The sequence below is a fragment of the Lepisma saccharinum genome, chromosome 1, assembly GCF_977018435.1.
Source record: "Lepisma saccharinum chromosome 1, izLepSacc3.1, whole genome shotgun sequence".
NCBI lineage: Eukaryota > Metazoa > Arthropoda > Insecta > Zygentoma > Lepismatidae > Lepisma > Lepisma saccharinum.
The window spans coordinates 144,411,281-144,428,383 of NC_139229.1; the positions used below are offsets into that span (position 1 = coordinate 144,411,281).

A 17,103-nucleotide genomic window follows, 5' to 3' on the forward strand; every position below is an offset into this window, starting at 1 on the left:
ACTTGTCTCATATTAGTAAAACCGACATATACAGTGTGACACCACAGAGAAAGTTAATACATTTCTCTGTGGTGCCACCACACAAACTTTCACTTCGACGCTTCATTTGAACGCTACCAACCTTAGAAGAACAGAGTTTTATACTGAATATATAAGCAACAACCAGAACAGGTTCACAATTAAGATTAATGGAGGGACTTTGTACGTACTATTACCAAAATATATTTTTTTATTTATGAAAAAAATAGATAGATATTTGCCTGGTATATCTGAATAAATCAAATATCAAAGAAAATTCGGTTTAGGTAATTTCTTTCAATATCTTCCTAGTCTCGAACGATTCCGAGATCTTCGACATTAAGTCTCGTCGCGTCACGATCTTGCAGAGGTCTGTTTCGTGATCGGTCGGGAGGTCGCGGATTCCAATCACAACCTTCAATATTCCGACGGAGGTATTTCCTGAGGTGAATGCCGGGATGGCATCATTAACAAAGACTACCTGCATTACTTTTCCCCCTTTTTACCTTCTTTCCATAATACAATATCTAAATTTAATACAATACATTCATTCATCGTTAGACATTGTATAATGCAATAGATGTCGTTAGTTATTGGTTACATATTTGTTATTGTATATATGTAAATATATAATTACATATATACAATAGATGTCGTCAGTTATTTGTTACATATTTGTTATTGTATATACGTAAATATATAATTACATATATAGAGAGGGATTACATGGAACTACAATATGTTATAGATACTAAGAGAGTATATGTGTATATAAAGTAAGAGTATGTAGACATAGGACAATTATAATATTAGTGATGATGAAATAATATAAATATGGCAGTGGCAATATACATAACAATAATACATAAAACAGGAAATAAACAATACAATACATTCTAGAATATTAAATCATTTTTGGAATGGATTTCGAATTCTTCTAGATTGTAGAAGAACCAAAGTTGAAGTACACTTTTAAATTTTTTAAGAGAGACACTGTGAGCAGCTTCTGGTAACATGTTGTATAACTTAATTCCTAAATACTTATAACTATTATGTGTTTTACTTAATATGATTGATGGTGTGTCGAGCTTGTAACAGAATCTTGTATTGTGTGTGTGCACAGTCCGTCTTGCGTTATAATTATGTACATTTTCTTTTGCATACACTAGACAGGTAAATATAGTATTTATAAGCTTGGCACAGTCATTATTTTTAGTTCTCTAAAGAGATTTTACAGGAAATATTTCACCATCTCTGTTGCAGTTAGCCAAATAGTACAAATAAGAGTCGCTAGTAGCTAAGTCAAGCAACCCACGTGAACTTTGTGCAACTGTCTTTAAAGTTCTTCTGACATAAATGTAAAAATTAACTACGAGATCGAGGGAATTAACTAAGGGATGAAGCCTCTCCTTGAATCCCCATGAATGCTTTGCGCCAGCCTACGTGACCAAGTAGTCAGCGTAGAAGCAGAATGTCCCCGGTTCGAACTCTCGCTGAGGCACGGGTTTATTTTTGTTCCTTCATTCATTTTATCGTTTCACCATTCATTCTTGTCGTCGCAATTAACTCTAGAGGGAGAAAATCGACATAAAATAACCGAAATGCAAATAAAAAAGATAGATAAATCTTTGCAACATTTACGTCGATTTTCTTCCGATTTCTGCTAATCGCAGTGATGAGGATGAAGGATGTTCAGGTGAGTATAATGAAACAACTCATTCCAGGATGGACTCGAACCCGGAACCGTAGATGATGAGATAATGTGGGGGATTTCCCCGATCTATCGAAAACTAACAATAAATCGTGGACTATGATAATAGTAAACGACGAACACAACTTCCTTTTTTCGTCTAAAGAGGTACTCACTTATTCCGTTGTTGTGTAAAAATAACCTTTCACCTTCCCCCGAGATGTCTAAGACCAACCTTGGTCATCAATTTACAAAAGAAAATATGCCTTCTTTCACGTCTAAAAAGACGATACACTGCACAACGTCAGAAACTGAGGGATCACATCCTGCCAGGCGACTAAAACTAACAATAAACTTTTAATGAGTAGTTTGAAGAAAAGGGGAGGGGGGGTTATCATCCCCATGAAAAATGGACGTTTTTACTCCAACGGGTTTGGCCATCTAGGAGCTTAACAGACTACAAGTAAAACAATTTAATTATTAAAAAGTTTGCAATTTAATTTAATTCTTGTTATTTAGCGTCGCTTCTCTGCCACTTTTGGCAAATCGCGACGATGAGTATGACTGATAATGTGACGAAATTGATGAACATATACTTACAAAGAACACCCTTGCCCAGCCCGGAATTCGAACCCGGAAAGTAAGTTTCTCTTAAAAGTCACTTTTTTAAAAGTTACTTCATACACAAACGTTTTTGGAGATTGAATCTAATATTGCAAAAGATATGAATTAGCTGGTCTGTGTCGACAAACAATCTCGTTATTCTTCGAAATGGGCACCCCTCAAAAGGGATGATAAATTTTAAAAATAAAATAAGCTTTTTTTCGTGAAATGGGATACTGAAGTACAAGCGACGTCATTTTTACGGGTGATCGCAAGATAGAGATGCTTAGAGATAGAGTGAGAGATACGATACGAGAGAGAGAGAGAGAGAGAGAGAGAGAGAGATTGAAGGAACAGAAAAGATGTGAATACAGAGGTAGATGAAATGAATAAAAGAAGTAACCGAGTAGGAGTATTTGTATTTGTGTTATTTGACGTCGTCTTTCGTCACGTTTGGCTAATCGCGACGATGAGGATGAGTGACGATTATTGATTACATTGCTGAAGTCACATATATATATTCTTGTTTCTTTTCTATCTCTCGTGCTTACTTCTAGTAGCGGAGAGTAAAATGAGAAATTAAGGAAACTTGAGAGAGAATGAAAGTGAAGAAGAAAACAAGACAGACATAAGAGAGAAAATGTGGTAAAAGAAACTATAAAACGTAGGTAATTAAGAAAAATAGGTTTTAGGAGTGAGTGCGAAAAGCGAAAATTTAGAAAGAGTAAAAAAGAGGAAGAGGATAAAAAAAACAACGGGCAATGTCCCCGTAATTCAGGGGAGGGGGGAACGATACACCCTTCCCGCGGCACCCATGCTCATTGGTTACGAATCGACAGCTTTACCTGCTCGAACGGGAGGCAAACGTGTCAAAATATGACATTTTTGCCTTTTCCATTCGTATTTCGTTGGTCGGGAGGCGATTTTATGCGAGGACATAAATCCCGAAGCCATTTAAATCTGCTTCCGATTAAGCGACGCCCGGATGCGTTCAACAGCCGACAAACATTAGCCCGTCGCATCGCGGTTCGATCCTCACCAACACACACGCAGGAACACACGTCGTCCGAGAACGCACCGTTGTACATCCGTGGTATCCCATTCGTCGCCCGCACCGGGACGAATAGATTGACAACCGAGTGACGTAGTCCCAGGAATGGGCGATTGGTCCGCGGGAGTGGGGAACAAGGCGCCGCCCCTTTTATCCGCCTACTCCGTCGAAACGCGCAACTCGCGAAACAGTTAAGCGGCGGTCCCGACTGATCAGCTGAGCAGTGTGCGTCTTCTCCGCGTATGCGCCGTGTGCACCCTCCTCTCGTAGTGATCCGCAGCATCCGGTAAGGAACCCCCCTCCTGGTGCGGCCCTCGCCAGCACGGGACGATGTGAGTGCTCCCTCTGGAATGGACTGATCGCGTTTTTTGTCTTGTGCACCCAGTGATGGAATCCGATCACCTGGCCGAAGAATACGTGCAGGAGTTCGTCCTGGACCATCTCGAAGAGGTCGTGAAGAGAGAGAATGACCCGCGCCATCGCCTGCCGCCGCCGCCTTTCCAGCACCATCCGATGATGACCCCCGCGTCGCACGTCATGCAGGAGCAGCCCATGTACGGCCACCACCCTGCGCACCCTCACCTCGGGGTGGTGTCCCCCATGTGCTCCAGCCCCAGTTTGGTCCACCACCAGCAACCGACGCAGCAGTCGCCGCCGGCCGTCCACCACAACGGAGTCCTCGCCCAGACTTCGGAAAACAAGCCCCACCTGACCTCGTTGAACCCCAGCACCCCCGGGAGCCCGCCGGACACCCCGCCCGTGAGCTCGCCCCACAACTGCAGCCTGCCCCCGTCGCCGCCGTTCGCCGCCGTCCCCAACCCTTCCCACCATGCCCACACCCCGATGGCAGGGATGGAGCACCCGAAGGGACCTGGACTGATGGACGACATGATCTGGCTCACGCAGAGCCTCAGATACAACGGCATGCAGGAACCCCTCGACCTCCGACCGCAGTGCAGCGACCCTCTGGAAGTCGGGTGGGCGAACGCCGCAAACCGGAGGGGGGACTACACCCCCGAGCCGCCGAGCCCGCCGATGGGCATGGGGAACCGTTCTATGGTCAGCGTTGTCAACCTGTCTCCGGGCCGGACCATGGAGGACATCCTGAACGACGACATGCTGATGTCGCTGACGGTGCGGGAGCTCAACAAGCGTCTGCACGGCTTCCCCAGGGAAGAGGTGGTCCGCCTGAAGCAGAAACGCAGGACCCTGAAGAACAGAGGCTACGCCCAGAACTGCCGCAGCAAGCGTCTTCAGCAACGCCACGAGCTGGAGGTCCAGAACCGCTCCCTCCAGTCCGAGCTCCAGAGGATCAGGATGGATCTCAGCAGGATGACCCAGGAGAGGGACATGTACAAGCAACGCTACGATCTCCTCCGAGGGCGGGAAGGGTCCGACGGCATCAACAGCGTCTCCAGTTCGGCCCCCAGCAACCCCAGCTCCCCGGAGTTCTACCTGTGACAGCAACAACAGCCACAACTACGTGCCCCATGGTGCGGGAACCGCCCCCTTGCCCCCCCGCACTGACGCAAACGAGCTAAAATTGGAGCGGCAGAGTGTGGTGACCAGAGGAGCAGCTGTGAGGGAGAAAAGCCAAGCACCATGTCCACAGACTCAATCTTATGAGATACCAAAACTTGGCTCCTGGCCACAGTCTCCAGCCAAAGCGCTTTTTCCTCCGATCACCTGCTTCCATCATCTCTCTCTCACCCCCGAGTGACCTTGGTGGCATGCAGCGACCTTGTGGTAGTTGTGGTAGAACTATGCAACAGTGACTATAAAACTCTTATATTATTTTTTTTTAAGTGAACCATCCCGTGAAACTGAGGATGTTAAACAAGAATTGTGATGCGTTGGTTCAGACAAAAAAGAACCAGGTGGTGAAGTGAGTGAGCAAAAGACATTTAATGCGAAGGGTGCTAAATAAGCTACAAACTGATGCGTCAATCTTTCTGTGCGTGTGTTTCAACGACAGTAAGGAACGCTATGTAACTATATTTCTTTTTACCGTACAATAAACAGCAATAACACCGTTCTTTTGGGTTTTCTTGTATCAAAAGAGGACGTACTGTACAACACATGGAGGCGTCGCGGTGCCCTAAGAAGCTATTACGCAGTGCCTTTCGGTAGCCAATTGTAAGTGCCTTAAATTAGTTATTACTCATTATCTTGTTAGTCTAGGGTCCATCTAAGATGGAAATGTTATTTTCTTTTCACAAACGTTTCTCATGTCTAAAGAGTTCAAATATTATTAACATTTTTCGGAAATTATAAAAGTTATTTGGACTTTCCCGTCTTTTATATGTACCGCTGGAACTTCGACCTACGTCAGGAAAGATTGCTCGAAAATTTCTCTCTTCTCTATAAACCACTATGGCATTCATAAACTAGAGTTTATGTTTATTGACGCATCAATATAAATATCTTGCATCAGTCCCTATCCTCGGCAAGATCTCGGGTTCGAATCCCGACCTGGGGATGGATGTTCTTTGTGTCCCTCATCTGTTTCATCACTCATCCTTGTCTTCGCGATTAGCCAAAATTGGCAGAAAAGAGAAGTAAAATAAACGAAATCAATCAACCAACTATCCTGTATAAGATTAATCTACTCTTGACCGTAGACTTTAAGGGGGGGGGGGGTACAAAATTTTCGAAGGGAGAATATTATATAAACACACACACACACATGTGTATATATATATATATATATATATATATATATATATATAGCATATAGCCATATTATTTAATTATTTGAAGTCGGTTCTGCGACCATCCTTACCAATTTCCTCCAGATGAAAAATCCTAATGATATTTCAAATTAAAATAAAAAATAAAGAAAACATCTGTTAGAAATAAGTCTTTCTACATTCATATGAATCTTTGCGTGGTTTGCTTTTGCTATTGTGTAGATATCTGCATTGGTTTGGTGATACCGTTAGGCTAGATATCTGGACAACGGCGAAAGCATACCATGGGAAGATTCTCTTGAATGTAGAAGGACTTCTAAGCATACGTATTTTTACGTAAACTGGAATATAGCGGTTTCTCCAAAGGATAGAAGTTTTCGAAAAAGGCATTGCTGACGCAGGACAAAACCGCAGCGGTACTTTAAGGGTCAGTCGAAACTTAGGCCTCTATCAGCAAGGAATTTCTAGAAAATATCTTTGTTTCGAAATATCCATCTGAAGAAAAGAAAGAAAAAAACAAATATGTGCAAAATTTCTCGTAGAAAATTTAAGGGGTTCTTGTGGTTCTTGTTCCGAGTGTTCTACGGGAATTATAAACATCTCCTTTTTTAAATTTGAAAAACTGATTGCTTCTTCCAAAGGAATGATATAATTTTATTGGTTGAGGTGATCAGGACAATGTTGCTGGCAATTGCTGTCATTCTTACCAGAGAAAATGGTTTAACTATTGCAAGAATTCATGCAAGAATCCACCCAACATTCTTTCCATATTCCATGAGAACTTCCAAGCGGATTAAATTCCAAAACATTCTGAAAATCTGGTGTACTACTGAAGTGCCTAGTATGTTTTAGAAACGCATCTTCATCGCATGACTGAAATCCAACTGATACACGCTTTGGCCATATCTCAGAGTCGGAGGGTTCTCTTTCTCAAGGTATGCCATTCTGAAGATTCAGTGCAATGTTACAAATTCTGAGAGACAGCTTTTCAAAAGACCTCCTCAAAATCACACACACGTGTGCTGGTGTCATTATACTATTAGGAAACAGATTTTTTAAAAAATTCACCGCAGATATTTCATTGAATTCTGAATGAGAACTTTGAAAACTAAGATATATTTCCCAGAATTTGGAATGTAGATGTGATTGTTCGAAGTGGAAGACGCAAGCATAAAGAACTAATGGTGTAAGAGGAACCGACATATAGAACGTACCCACCCTAATATTTCTCCAACCAATCTTACTAAAGGAAATTCCCTTCCCCTTTTTTCCTTACATAATTCTCTATTCATGATTTCATTTGATTTTTGTAATTTGGCGTCGCTTTTATGCCACTTTTGGCTAATCGCGACGATGAGGATGAGTGATGATATGATAAAATTGATGAAGAGATACTCACATCGAACACCCATGGCAGGCCTGGAATCAAACCCGGAACCCCTGGTGTCGTAGGGCGCTGTGCTAACCACTCTGCCAAGATCTCCTCTCTCTCTCTCTCTTTACGAGACCGCCACGACAAAACTATTATCTGCTTTTCATTAGTACCAATACGGGTAAAATAATGCGAATATCCAATAATGTTTATATTCTTTTGCAGCAAATATTTAACCAAATTCTGAAACTCAATTAATGTGACAAATTTTAAATAAGAATTTTTTAAAAAAAAACTTTGCAAGAGTATGTTCGTAATATTCATGCTGTTTCTCCAATAATTATGTTTTCCTTTGATTATCTTTACCAGCATCTTGGATCTTGGATAAAAACAACCATAAGAGACCAAACGGACAGGAACGTTATCAAAATAATATTGTGAGAATTTGAAAAATAATAAACTTTTGGTTATATTTTTTTGTGTCTTGAGATTTTGGCTTCGTTAAGATGCAACTGATGAAATGTTCGAGAAAAGTTTATGAAATGATAATTGAAAAAAAAAAATCGATTGTTGGTCTGTCAATAATTTTTACATAATTATCAACCAGACAAACATGTCATTCTTGGCATAGTGCAATAACACCAGGATCTCCCTGATTGTCGCTCACGCTTAATTTTTTATAGTCTCGATAAAAGTTCGATACATTTACGAAAACATCCATTGAATTTGTGTATTACAATTATCATAATTATAACTGCATAGTTACTTACCTTACGCAATAACAAGGCTAGACATTGGTCACACCATTAAATACATAAAGATTCGGTAAACATCTTGAATTTCTGTAAAATTGATTTGGACTGACATATTCCAGCTTTCAGATCGTGAAAATCGATTATCCTGGAATAAAGGGAATAAATACAACACCTGCGTTATGCACAGAGACTAATCGCTAATTAATTTACAGTTGTAATAGGGATCCAAGTCACTAAAATTAGTACCCGTAAACCTAATAGAAACGCTACACATGAAAACATGTCGATTTACACGTAAAATGCATGATCTGTTTAAATCCATAGCACATGAAAGTTAAAATACTCCTGATGTGTTCATAAGCATCACCAGTATTTTATACACTTCCATGTGACCATGGATTCAAACAGTTCATGCTTTTTATGTACATATATTTATTTGTTTGTTCATTCGTATATGTGTTTGTGTGTGTCAAAGTTCCGAACGAATCAAAAAATGAATTTTTCCTGTTATTTCGTTTCATCAAACTGCAGTGCAGACGCAATCATTTCAAGGAAACAAAAATTACACACTTAACTGGGCCAGTTGATGCACAGAAAGTGCAGAGAAGCGACAACATGTCGGGATTAGATAAGAGCGCAATGCCATTTACCGTGAAAATCACAGAAAATTTAGAACCTAACCGTAGAACTGAACTCAGCTCTATCAGTACTTTCATGGCCAATGCCTGCCAAGCGACTTTTTCCTTCGGTGACGTGTCATCAGCACATAAAGTCCCATCGCCGATGATTTCTGTCTTCCTAGATCAGAAACATCTATTTTTACTTTCACTAATTCCTCAATTATCCTCAAGATGCTGAAAACAACATAATAAAAAACTCCAACCGGGAGTTGAACCCGCAATCGCTTAGACCAAAGGCGAAAGCGCTTACTATTCGGCTAGGAGCTCGACACTTAGAACTACATATATACATATTTACATGCATGATTGTTACGAGCCTTAGATACAGCAGTTAATAGATGCAAATACAGATAATTTCTTCCCAATAAACGATTCCAACAGACAATATCTTGGAGATTGCTTTTAAGTACACTTTGTGGACAGAAAGGCTAATCTGAGCTGGACCTACAGTTTGAAGTGGGATCTGAAGCACTATGTGCCTCGACCAGGTGCAGTAACTAACGATAGCATGTAGACAGTCGCAAGACGAAAATAATAGTGAAAATTTAATAAAGTGAACATGGTACACTGTAAGAGATTGCAGTTGCTTTACTGTGAACGCATAGTAATTTAACCGACCTCCGAGTCTAAGTGATGGGTATAACGTACTACGAAGCCAGAAGTAGCACGTGCAAGACATGGATTTATCTTTGTATGCTTTACATCATCCATTTCATAAGTGCATCATTCATCCTCGTGAGGATTAATCCAGAAAAGTGGCGTCGCCAGATTATTTCTTTCGGGTGAACCGGAGTAAATATTTTCATGTGGGTCCTGCTTTGGTAGCTACGGCTGCTAAGATTCTCTGTTTCTCACTCCTTTCGTCTTTCTCGTATTATTTATCCTCTTTTTCTCATCTCTCTTTTTTGCTTTTTCTCCTCCACTCTTTTCCTTCCTTGCTATTGCGCGCACTTTTTACTGTTTCCTTTCTATCTCCCTTCCTCTCTCTCTCTCTGTCCTTTCTCCATTTCTTACTTTTTCTTGCTATCTTTGTCTCTTCTATTTATAATTTCTTTCTCAATGCTTTCATTCTTCCTATTCATCCTTTGTGTGTGTGTCTCTACTTTTCGTCCTCAGCTTCTCTTCCTTTATATTTATCCTCCGTTCCTCTATCTCATTTTACCTTTCTATATAACTTTCTTTCTCATTCTGTCCGTATGTTTCCTTATATCTCTTTCTCTTCCCTTTCGTTCCATTAAGTGTGTCTCTGATACTATAAATTATTAAGAAAATTCCTCTCACAAGTTACTTAGGCATATCTATAGCCAGGGAGGTAGGCAACGGCCCACCTTCGCCCGCCCCTACCCTAGACGTATAAAAGTGACATAAAATAACCAAAATAAAAATAGAAAAATGATCATATTTTATATCGTTAGCTTAGTTGCTCCTGTGGAATATTGGATTCAAGGAGCCTGAGGTTCGTGTGAGAATATTTTCTCGAATCGTATATTTGCAGTTATATTTTACTTAATTGTTGTGTCAACGATTATTCTAGTATGTGGCAGGGAAGGACTTGCGTCTATCTAAGAACTGTTTCACATTTGCACATAAACAACAATAGTATAGCTGGCCTGCGTACCAGAGATGTTAGTGTAACGTTCTAAGTCAGGGAACCAATTTTGGAATCCTGGCTAGACAATGCATTTTTCTATTCATTCTCATCGCCGCGATTAACCAACAAGGAACAGGGAAATGATGCAGTCAAAATATTCGATATCTTCGTTAAGTGATAGTACATTGACAATTCATTTTGAAAATAAAATTATAGTTCTCTACGTGCTCCTAACGAAATAGCTTATTTCGTGTTGATATACAGGGAAATAACATGGGAAAAGAAACTGAGAAAATCAACCTCGGAATGGCCTCAGAGAAACATAGGAATAAATGTACTGAAACATATGGAAAAATTGGCTCGATCGACTTTAGAACTTGCCGCCGAAGATGGGTTGGAATCCCTGCCTGTGCATGGGTGTTCTTTGTGAGTGTTCCTTCTTGGATTTATCTAATCATCCACTTGATCGCAATTAGCCAAAAGTGACAGAAAAGCGATGTAAAATAACAAAAATATAAATACAATATAGACACTTGCGGAAATCCGGACGCAAAGTGTCGCCCAATACAAGCATTAAGTGTCAGAAGTCAACACTTCGGCTTACAACTCGTAGCACACACTCTCACACACCACACACATGTCCCTTCATCAACTTCGTCTTATCACCACTCATCCTCATCTTCGCTAGCAAAAGTGGTAGAGAAACGTAGTAAAATAAACCAAATTAATAAATTAATTAGTCAATCATTTATAGATTGAACATTGCATCATTAATACCAAAGAATGTACTCTGAAATAAAATGGAATACTTGATTGAGTGATCTACTTTATTTCAATTCTTCGCTAACATGAGGATGAATGGTGATTATGTGAGATGGATAAAGGGACAATCAATCACACTTGTTTTGTTGTCGAGGACGTAAATATGCGCGATAATTTTGTAACTAAGACACATCCGTTTCTTAACGTAGCATATAAATACATATAAATTTATTCATGGAGAATTCTATACACAATGTGCATTAGTATTTTAATTCTGAGGCCCACAGTGTCCCTGAGGACACCAAAAGTTACACCGTTAGGATGGATCAGAGATAACGCCACAGAAGAAAATCACACGGATGTTTATAATTATCCCCATAATTATCCCTCGGCATAAAATTATTTTTACAGATTCCAACTTTAATTTTTCTAAGTTTTCCTATTACTGACGAGAGATTAATCTATGATAGGGAATTGATATATTAAAGGTTGGAAACAGATTGTTTTACCTACCTACTTGTGAAAAATGTATAAATGTGCCTTGTAATCAAAGGGTTAGGGTTCGATCGTCAATTGAGGTGCCTTGCATAGTGGTTCGGATACCAAATTAAACTGTAAGTATAGTCCTGATTAGCACATCTGAGCATAAAGTGGAATTAAAGCAAACATTTTCAGAAGAGAAATACAACCGAAAGGTCTGATTGTGACTGTATTTGCTTTTACAACTGCACGCTACTATCAACTGCTGTGAAATTCTCAAAGTAGGTGTATTCTAGTTAAATGCAGAAGAAAATCGAATAAAAGTGCAAGTTAAGGTACGATATAGCGAAGTGTACGTACAAAATGATGTGATTTTTTTTTAACAAAAAAAAAAAACGTCTCCTGTAAGAGAATAGAAATGAAGCATACCCAACAGAAAACAATTAGAATCATATTTGAAATCGGCTTCAAAATACTATGATGAAGTTAATCACTATTTAGTATGCGCACGTATTACAGGGACGCTTATACCTTAAAGCAATAGTTGAAAAATAATTATCTCAATTTTAAATTTACTCTTATTTGCTCGCAACAGAATCAGCCTGCAGTTCTTTCAACTTACTCATTTCCAATTAGAAGTCCTTATCACCATCTATTAGTTCCATGAGAAAATATTCCTAAGGGTTATTCCATGCCAAACGATCCAATGGTGGTTGCATGACCATTTTAGAAAATAACAATTTTAGTACGTAGTGGCATTAATTCTGGACACTTTTAGTAAAATGTTATTTTTTTTTAAATCTCGAATGTAAAAACTATATTCTGTATAGAAATATTTAACAAGTTTAAATGACATCATTCAGTAACTTCAATAATTGCATCCGAGTGCAGCATTGTGGTCTGATTATTATTGTTATTGTTATTTTCAACCAATAGAACGCTTGTGTGCGATTGTTGTATAGGAAGTCAACTGTGAGCATCATTCAGTATCTTCAAGAATTGCATCTTACTGCAGCATTGTTGTCTGATTATTGGTATTTTCTGTACTGTACTGTGGGACAAGTGTGAGCTTCATTGTTTACAGCAGTTGGTAACTGACTTTTGTGAAGTGAACATCTTTTAGGTGCTGTACGTACGTACGGTACGTAGAGCGAGTTGAAAAGTGTTACTGAAATTGCAAATAATGGCACCTAACACAATAAAACATGCTGATTGGTCACCAAGGCAGTAACACTTCGTGATGAAGGCTATTCTAATGAAGAAATAGCGAAAAGGTTGAGTGGTGGCGCTACAAAGTCAGGCGTTAGAAAAGTTTGCATGCGGTATGAAGGAACTGGGAGCACAAAAACTGCTCCAAGAAGAGGCAGGAAACCAAAACTAACTTCTCAAGACTGTCGTAGAATCTGAAGCCTTTCTCTACAAGATCGCTTGCGTACGGCAAAAGATGTTAATGCCATCTGAGAAGTTACGGGGTAGAAGTTTCTGACCGAACAGCCAGACAATAACTTTGCAAAAATAGTTTACGAGCGAGGGTCGCAAGAAAGAGGCCTTATCTCAACCAAAAGCAGAGGAATAAGTATGTGGAGTGGGCGTTAGTACACAGGGTGTGGACACAAGTAGACTGGGGTAAAGTCATTTGTAGCGATGAAAGCAAGATCAGCATCTTTGGAAGTGATGGAATCAGGTTTGTGCGTCGCCGAACAGGTGAAGACATGCTACCTGAGTGCACCGCCGCCACTATGAAGCATCCAGTCAAAGTCATGGTGTGGGGAAGCATGGCAAGGCATGGTGTCGGGCGCCTAGCAGTGTTAGAGGACAACATTAATGCCAAAAAATACCACGAACAGGTCTTAGAGGTAAAACTGCTACCCACTATTCGTGATTTGTTTGTTTGTTTCCGCTGTACATGACATTTCGTCGAATATAACACATGGATAATTTGTATATAAATGTTTGTAAAATTATGAGAAATTCAAAAAAATATTCTGAAAAATAATTTTCAAAAATAACATTGAAAAATCATTAAAAAGGAGTGTTGTTATTGTGTTAGGAGCCATTATTTGCAATTTCAGTAACACTTTTCAACTCGCTCTACGTACCGTACGTACGTACAGCACCTAAAAGATGTTCACTTCACAAAAGTCAGTTACCAACTGCTGTAAACATTGAAGCTCACAGTTGGCCCACAGTACAGTACAGAAAATACCAATAATCAGATAACAATGCTGCAGTAAGATGCAATTCTTGAAGTTACTGAATGATGCTCATAGTTCACCTCCTATACAACAATCGCATACAAGCGTTCTGTTGGTTGAAAATAACAATAATAATCAGACTACGATGCTGCACTCAGATGCAATTATTGAAGTTACTGAACAATGTCATTTAAACTTGTTTAATATTTCTATACAGAATATAGTTTTTACACTCGAGATTAAAAAAAAACAAAAAAAAACATTTGCCTAAAAGTGTCCAGAATTAATGCCACTACTGTACATGCATACGTTTGTACATGTTTCTAGATATCAACACCAATGTTCAAAAAAAAATATTGTCTTTAGTTCTCCTGGGACAGCCATTTTTCAAACATGGCGCATGGCTTTTTTTGATCTTGTAGCACTTTTCAGAAACCTTAATATCTAAAGAAAAAACCATTAGAGCTAGAGACCTGACACAAAATTCATTTTGTAGCTAATGATATTTCTATGATATTTCTATTATATTCAAGTATGTTTTGCTTAAAATTGCATCGTAAGTACGAAAATTATGGTGGAAATTTGGGTAAGAATTGGATTTTTAAGCCCGATTTTTTCAATGAAGGGGTTTAGTCTAAGGCTTGATTATTTCTTCATGTGTAGACCTGCCTGCAGGGTGTCTGTAAATAAAATATCAGTGCTTAGAAATGCAACCCTTTTTCACAGCATGGGCTCAAACATGGCCGTTCATTGAATTTTGACAGTTTTCGGGGTTAAATATCTCAGATGGGTCCTCTTGAAAAATTCTGAAATTTGGCACAAAGGAAGCCCAGTTTGAACCTAACTCAGTAAAAATCTCAACTTTAAGATTCAACTCGTTTTGGTCAAGATGAGGTAACGTATGTCACCTAATTTCTGACTTTGCAAACTAAGGTTAAACTACAACAATTAGTAAAACAGTTTTCTATTAGAACAACATTGTAAACACAATGCATGTACTTTAAATACATAAAACAACCAATACAAAGTCTAATATTATAACTGACATTATTAATCAATACTAAGAACACATTTACGTAGCGAAATGTAACGTATGTTCTTTCATAATCACTTCATTAAAACGTCAAAGATGTGCATTCCCCAATTTGAACAGTTACCAGTATTTCAAATGATCATGTGCATTTAGTCATTATTCAGTACCTTCCACATAACATTGCCATAAACAAATCGTGAAACCTGACGACTTTTTTTTGGCCCGCTGGTGACTTTTAGCGTCCGGAATGACCACTCCTAGCCACGGCTCTATGTGTAGGGATATTTTTTTACTGTAGTATGTCAGCATACGTTATGACCAGGGCTCGAAAGTTGAAAACCACTTTATTTCTGGGCCTTGAAGACAATGTTAATCGTAACAATTCGTTTCCCGTAGGTAAAATAGAGAAATCATTGCATTTATTGCCTTTTATAGATTACTGATAATTTTTTTATTGTTATGGTAAGTTGTTATTGTATTTTCAGTATTTTGGCAGGCTCTTATCATTTTTAGGTTTTCTTACTGCATTTTGCTCCTTCACGGTCGTTTAAATTTTTTCTCTTAGAAATCTAAAATGAATAATAAATCTTTTGCTTAGTTCACATGCAAAGAGAGTGAGAGAGAGAGAGAGATAAGGAGAGAGAGAGAACTGGCGTCTTCTTGGAGCCTAGTTGCAGATAACGACATAGACGGGAAGCAATTGCACTTGATAGTTATTATATATATTCACTATCTTCAGTAGTTTAAACCATCAGACAGCAGGTTGTGTGGCATTATTTAAATACTACCACGTTTTTATGAAAAATTCAAGCTTACATATTAACAACGTCTAAAGCAGGCTGGAGCAACTCGCTTGTACTTGTGGTGATCAGCGATGGATCCTTGCGGTGCGAGCTTACCGCCTGCACACTACACCTCAAGGCCAGTGAGCAGGAGTGGGACAGCCGCTTGCGTTTGGGAGGTAAAATTACTGTGGCTGAAGGCACAAGAGGGGCAGAAAGGATGGAGTGAACGAGACAAGAGGATTCGCGTTAGTGTGGCATTTTACGGCTTGATTCACATCTACGCTTAAGTAACGCTCAGGTCACGGTCCGGGCAAATATTGTTGGATTATTTTTAAATGGAAGCATTCACCTAGCGGTCCGGTCAAGGTTTCGCTCACGGTCCGGTCAATATCAACTGGCAATAATATTTGACCTGAGCGTGAGCGGAGCGGAGCTTGATCGCTGATGTGAACGTGCATAACGCTCGACCTACGGCCCAGTAGCAGTATTCAGCCTCATTGCAAAGGACACGTAGCCCAGTTTGGTGATTAGAAAATGAACGACCATAAGACCTATTGAAACACAGGGAAAGGCGATTATGGATAAAATTGATTGACGGGGGCAACGAGCAAACAATCCTAAATTATTTTCTTCTCAATAATGTTTGTAGAATAGCGGTCAAAATATGCGTTTTCATGAACCCGAGTAAAACAAATTTAAGAAGGGGAAAAGAAACTGGCAAACAACCAAATTACAATTACAGCCAATGAAAAACTTTCAATGAAGAACTAACCACAAATATGATTCATGAGTACTAGAGTTGACGAGCTATATCTTTGCGGGTACCTTGGCTACTCCGCGCAGAGTGTGAGAGAGATAGGTTTATGTAGTTGCCACCTAATCGCCCTTTGGGTGGTTGACAGCAAGGACAGAACGCAAGGATAATGACGCGCAGCCGGTAGCTCCTCCCCCTTGCTACTGCGCAGCGGTGCTTGGGCAGGGTTCACGCGCAAAGATACAGCTCGTCAACTCTAGTTGTTACGATCTGTTTTTCAGCTTGTTGCATCATTTAAAGTCCTTAAATAAAAAAGCTAACCTATTGAGGGCCATACTTTCCCGGACAGCCACTTTGTCATTTTTTGCGTGCAAAGGTATAGCAGATATTGGTCAACAGTCTGCCATTCATTCTTGACATCTAGTTCCGAATCAAGTTTAACAACGAACTTGTTCTTATTTCCGGAAAACTATAGAAAATTATCCCCCCTCCCCATTTTTTAAACCGAAGGAGGGGACTCTTTACACAATGTGCGTAATAATTTGATCCTTGAAACTAGGCTTACAACCTTATGCATATTTATCATGTGCTGTGTCGGAAACTTTTGAATAAAAGAAATTGTGAAGAATGTCGATGTGAAACAA

At 39.5% G+C, this 17,103-nt stretch overlaps 1 protein-coding gene and 1 long non-coding RNA gene across 2 annotated transcripts in view; both read left to right on the forward strand.

Annotated features, from left to right (window-relative positions):
* Positions 1 to 17,103, forward strand: part of LOC146002053 (uncharacterized) — a 72,443-nt gene that overhangs the window by 30,142 nt on the left and 25,198 nt on the right. The window lies entirely within an intron of this gene.
* On the forward strand, positions 3,572 to 4,911 carry LOC146002042 (transcription factor MafA-like). The gene has a single exon (XM_083139758.1). The coding sequence runs from the start codon at positions 3,750 to 3,752 to the stop codon at positions 4,821 to 4,823; it is 1,074 nt and encodes a 357-aa protein (XP_082995884.1). The 5' UTR covers positions 3,572 to 3,749; the 3' UTR covers positions 4,824 to 4,911.

Bases quoted from the DNA above. Each gene is read 5' to 3' on its own strand.
- LOC146002042 (XM_083139758.1), top strand. From the start codon at position 3,750: ATGGAATCCGATCACCTGGCCGAAGAATACGTGCAGGAGTTCGTCCTG.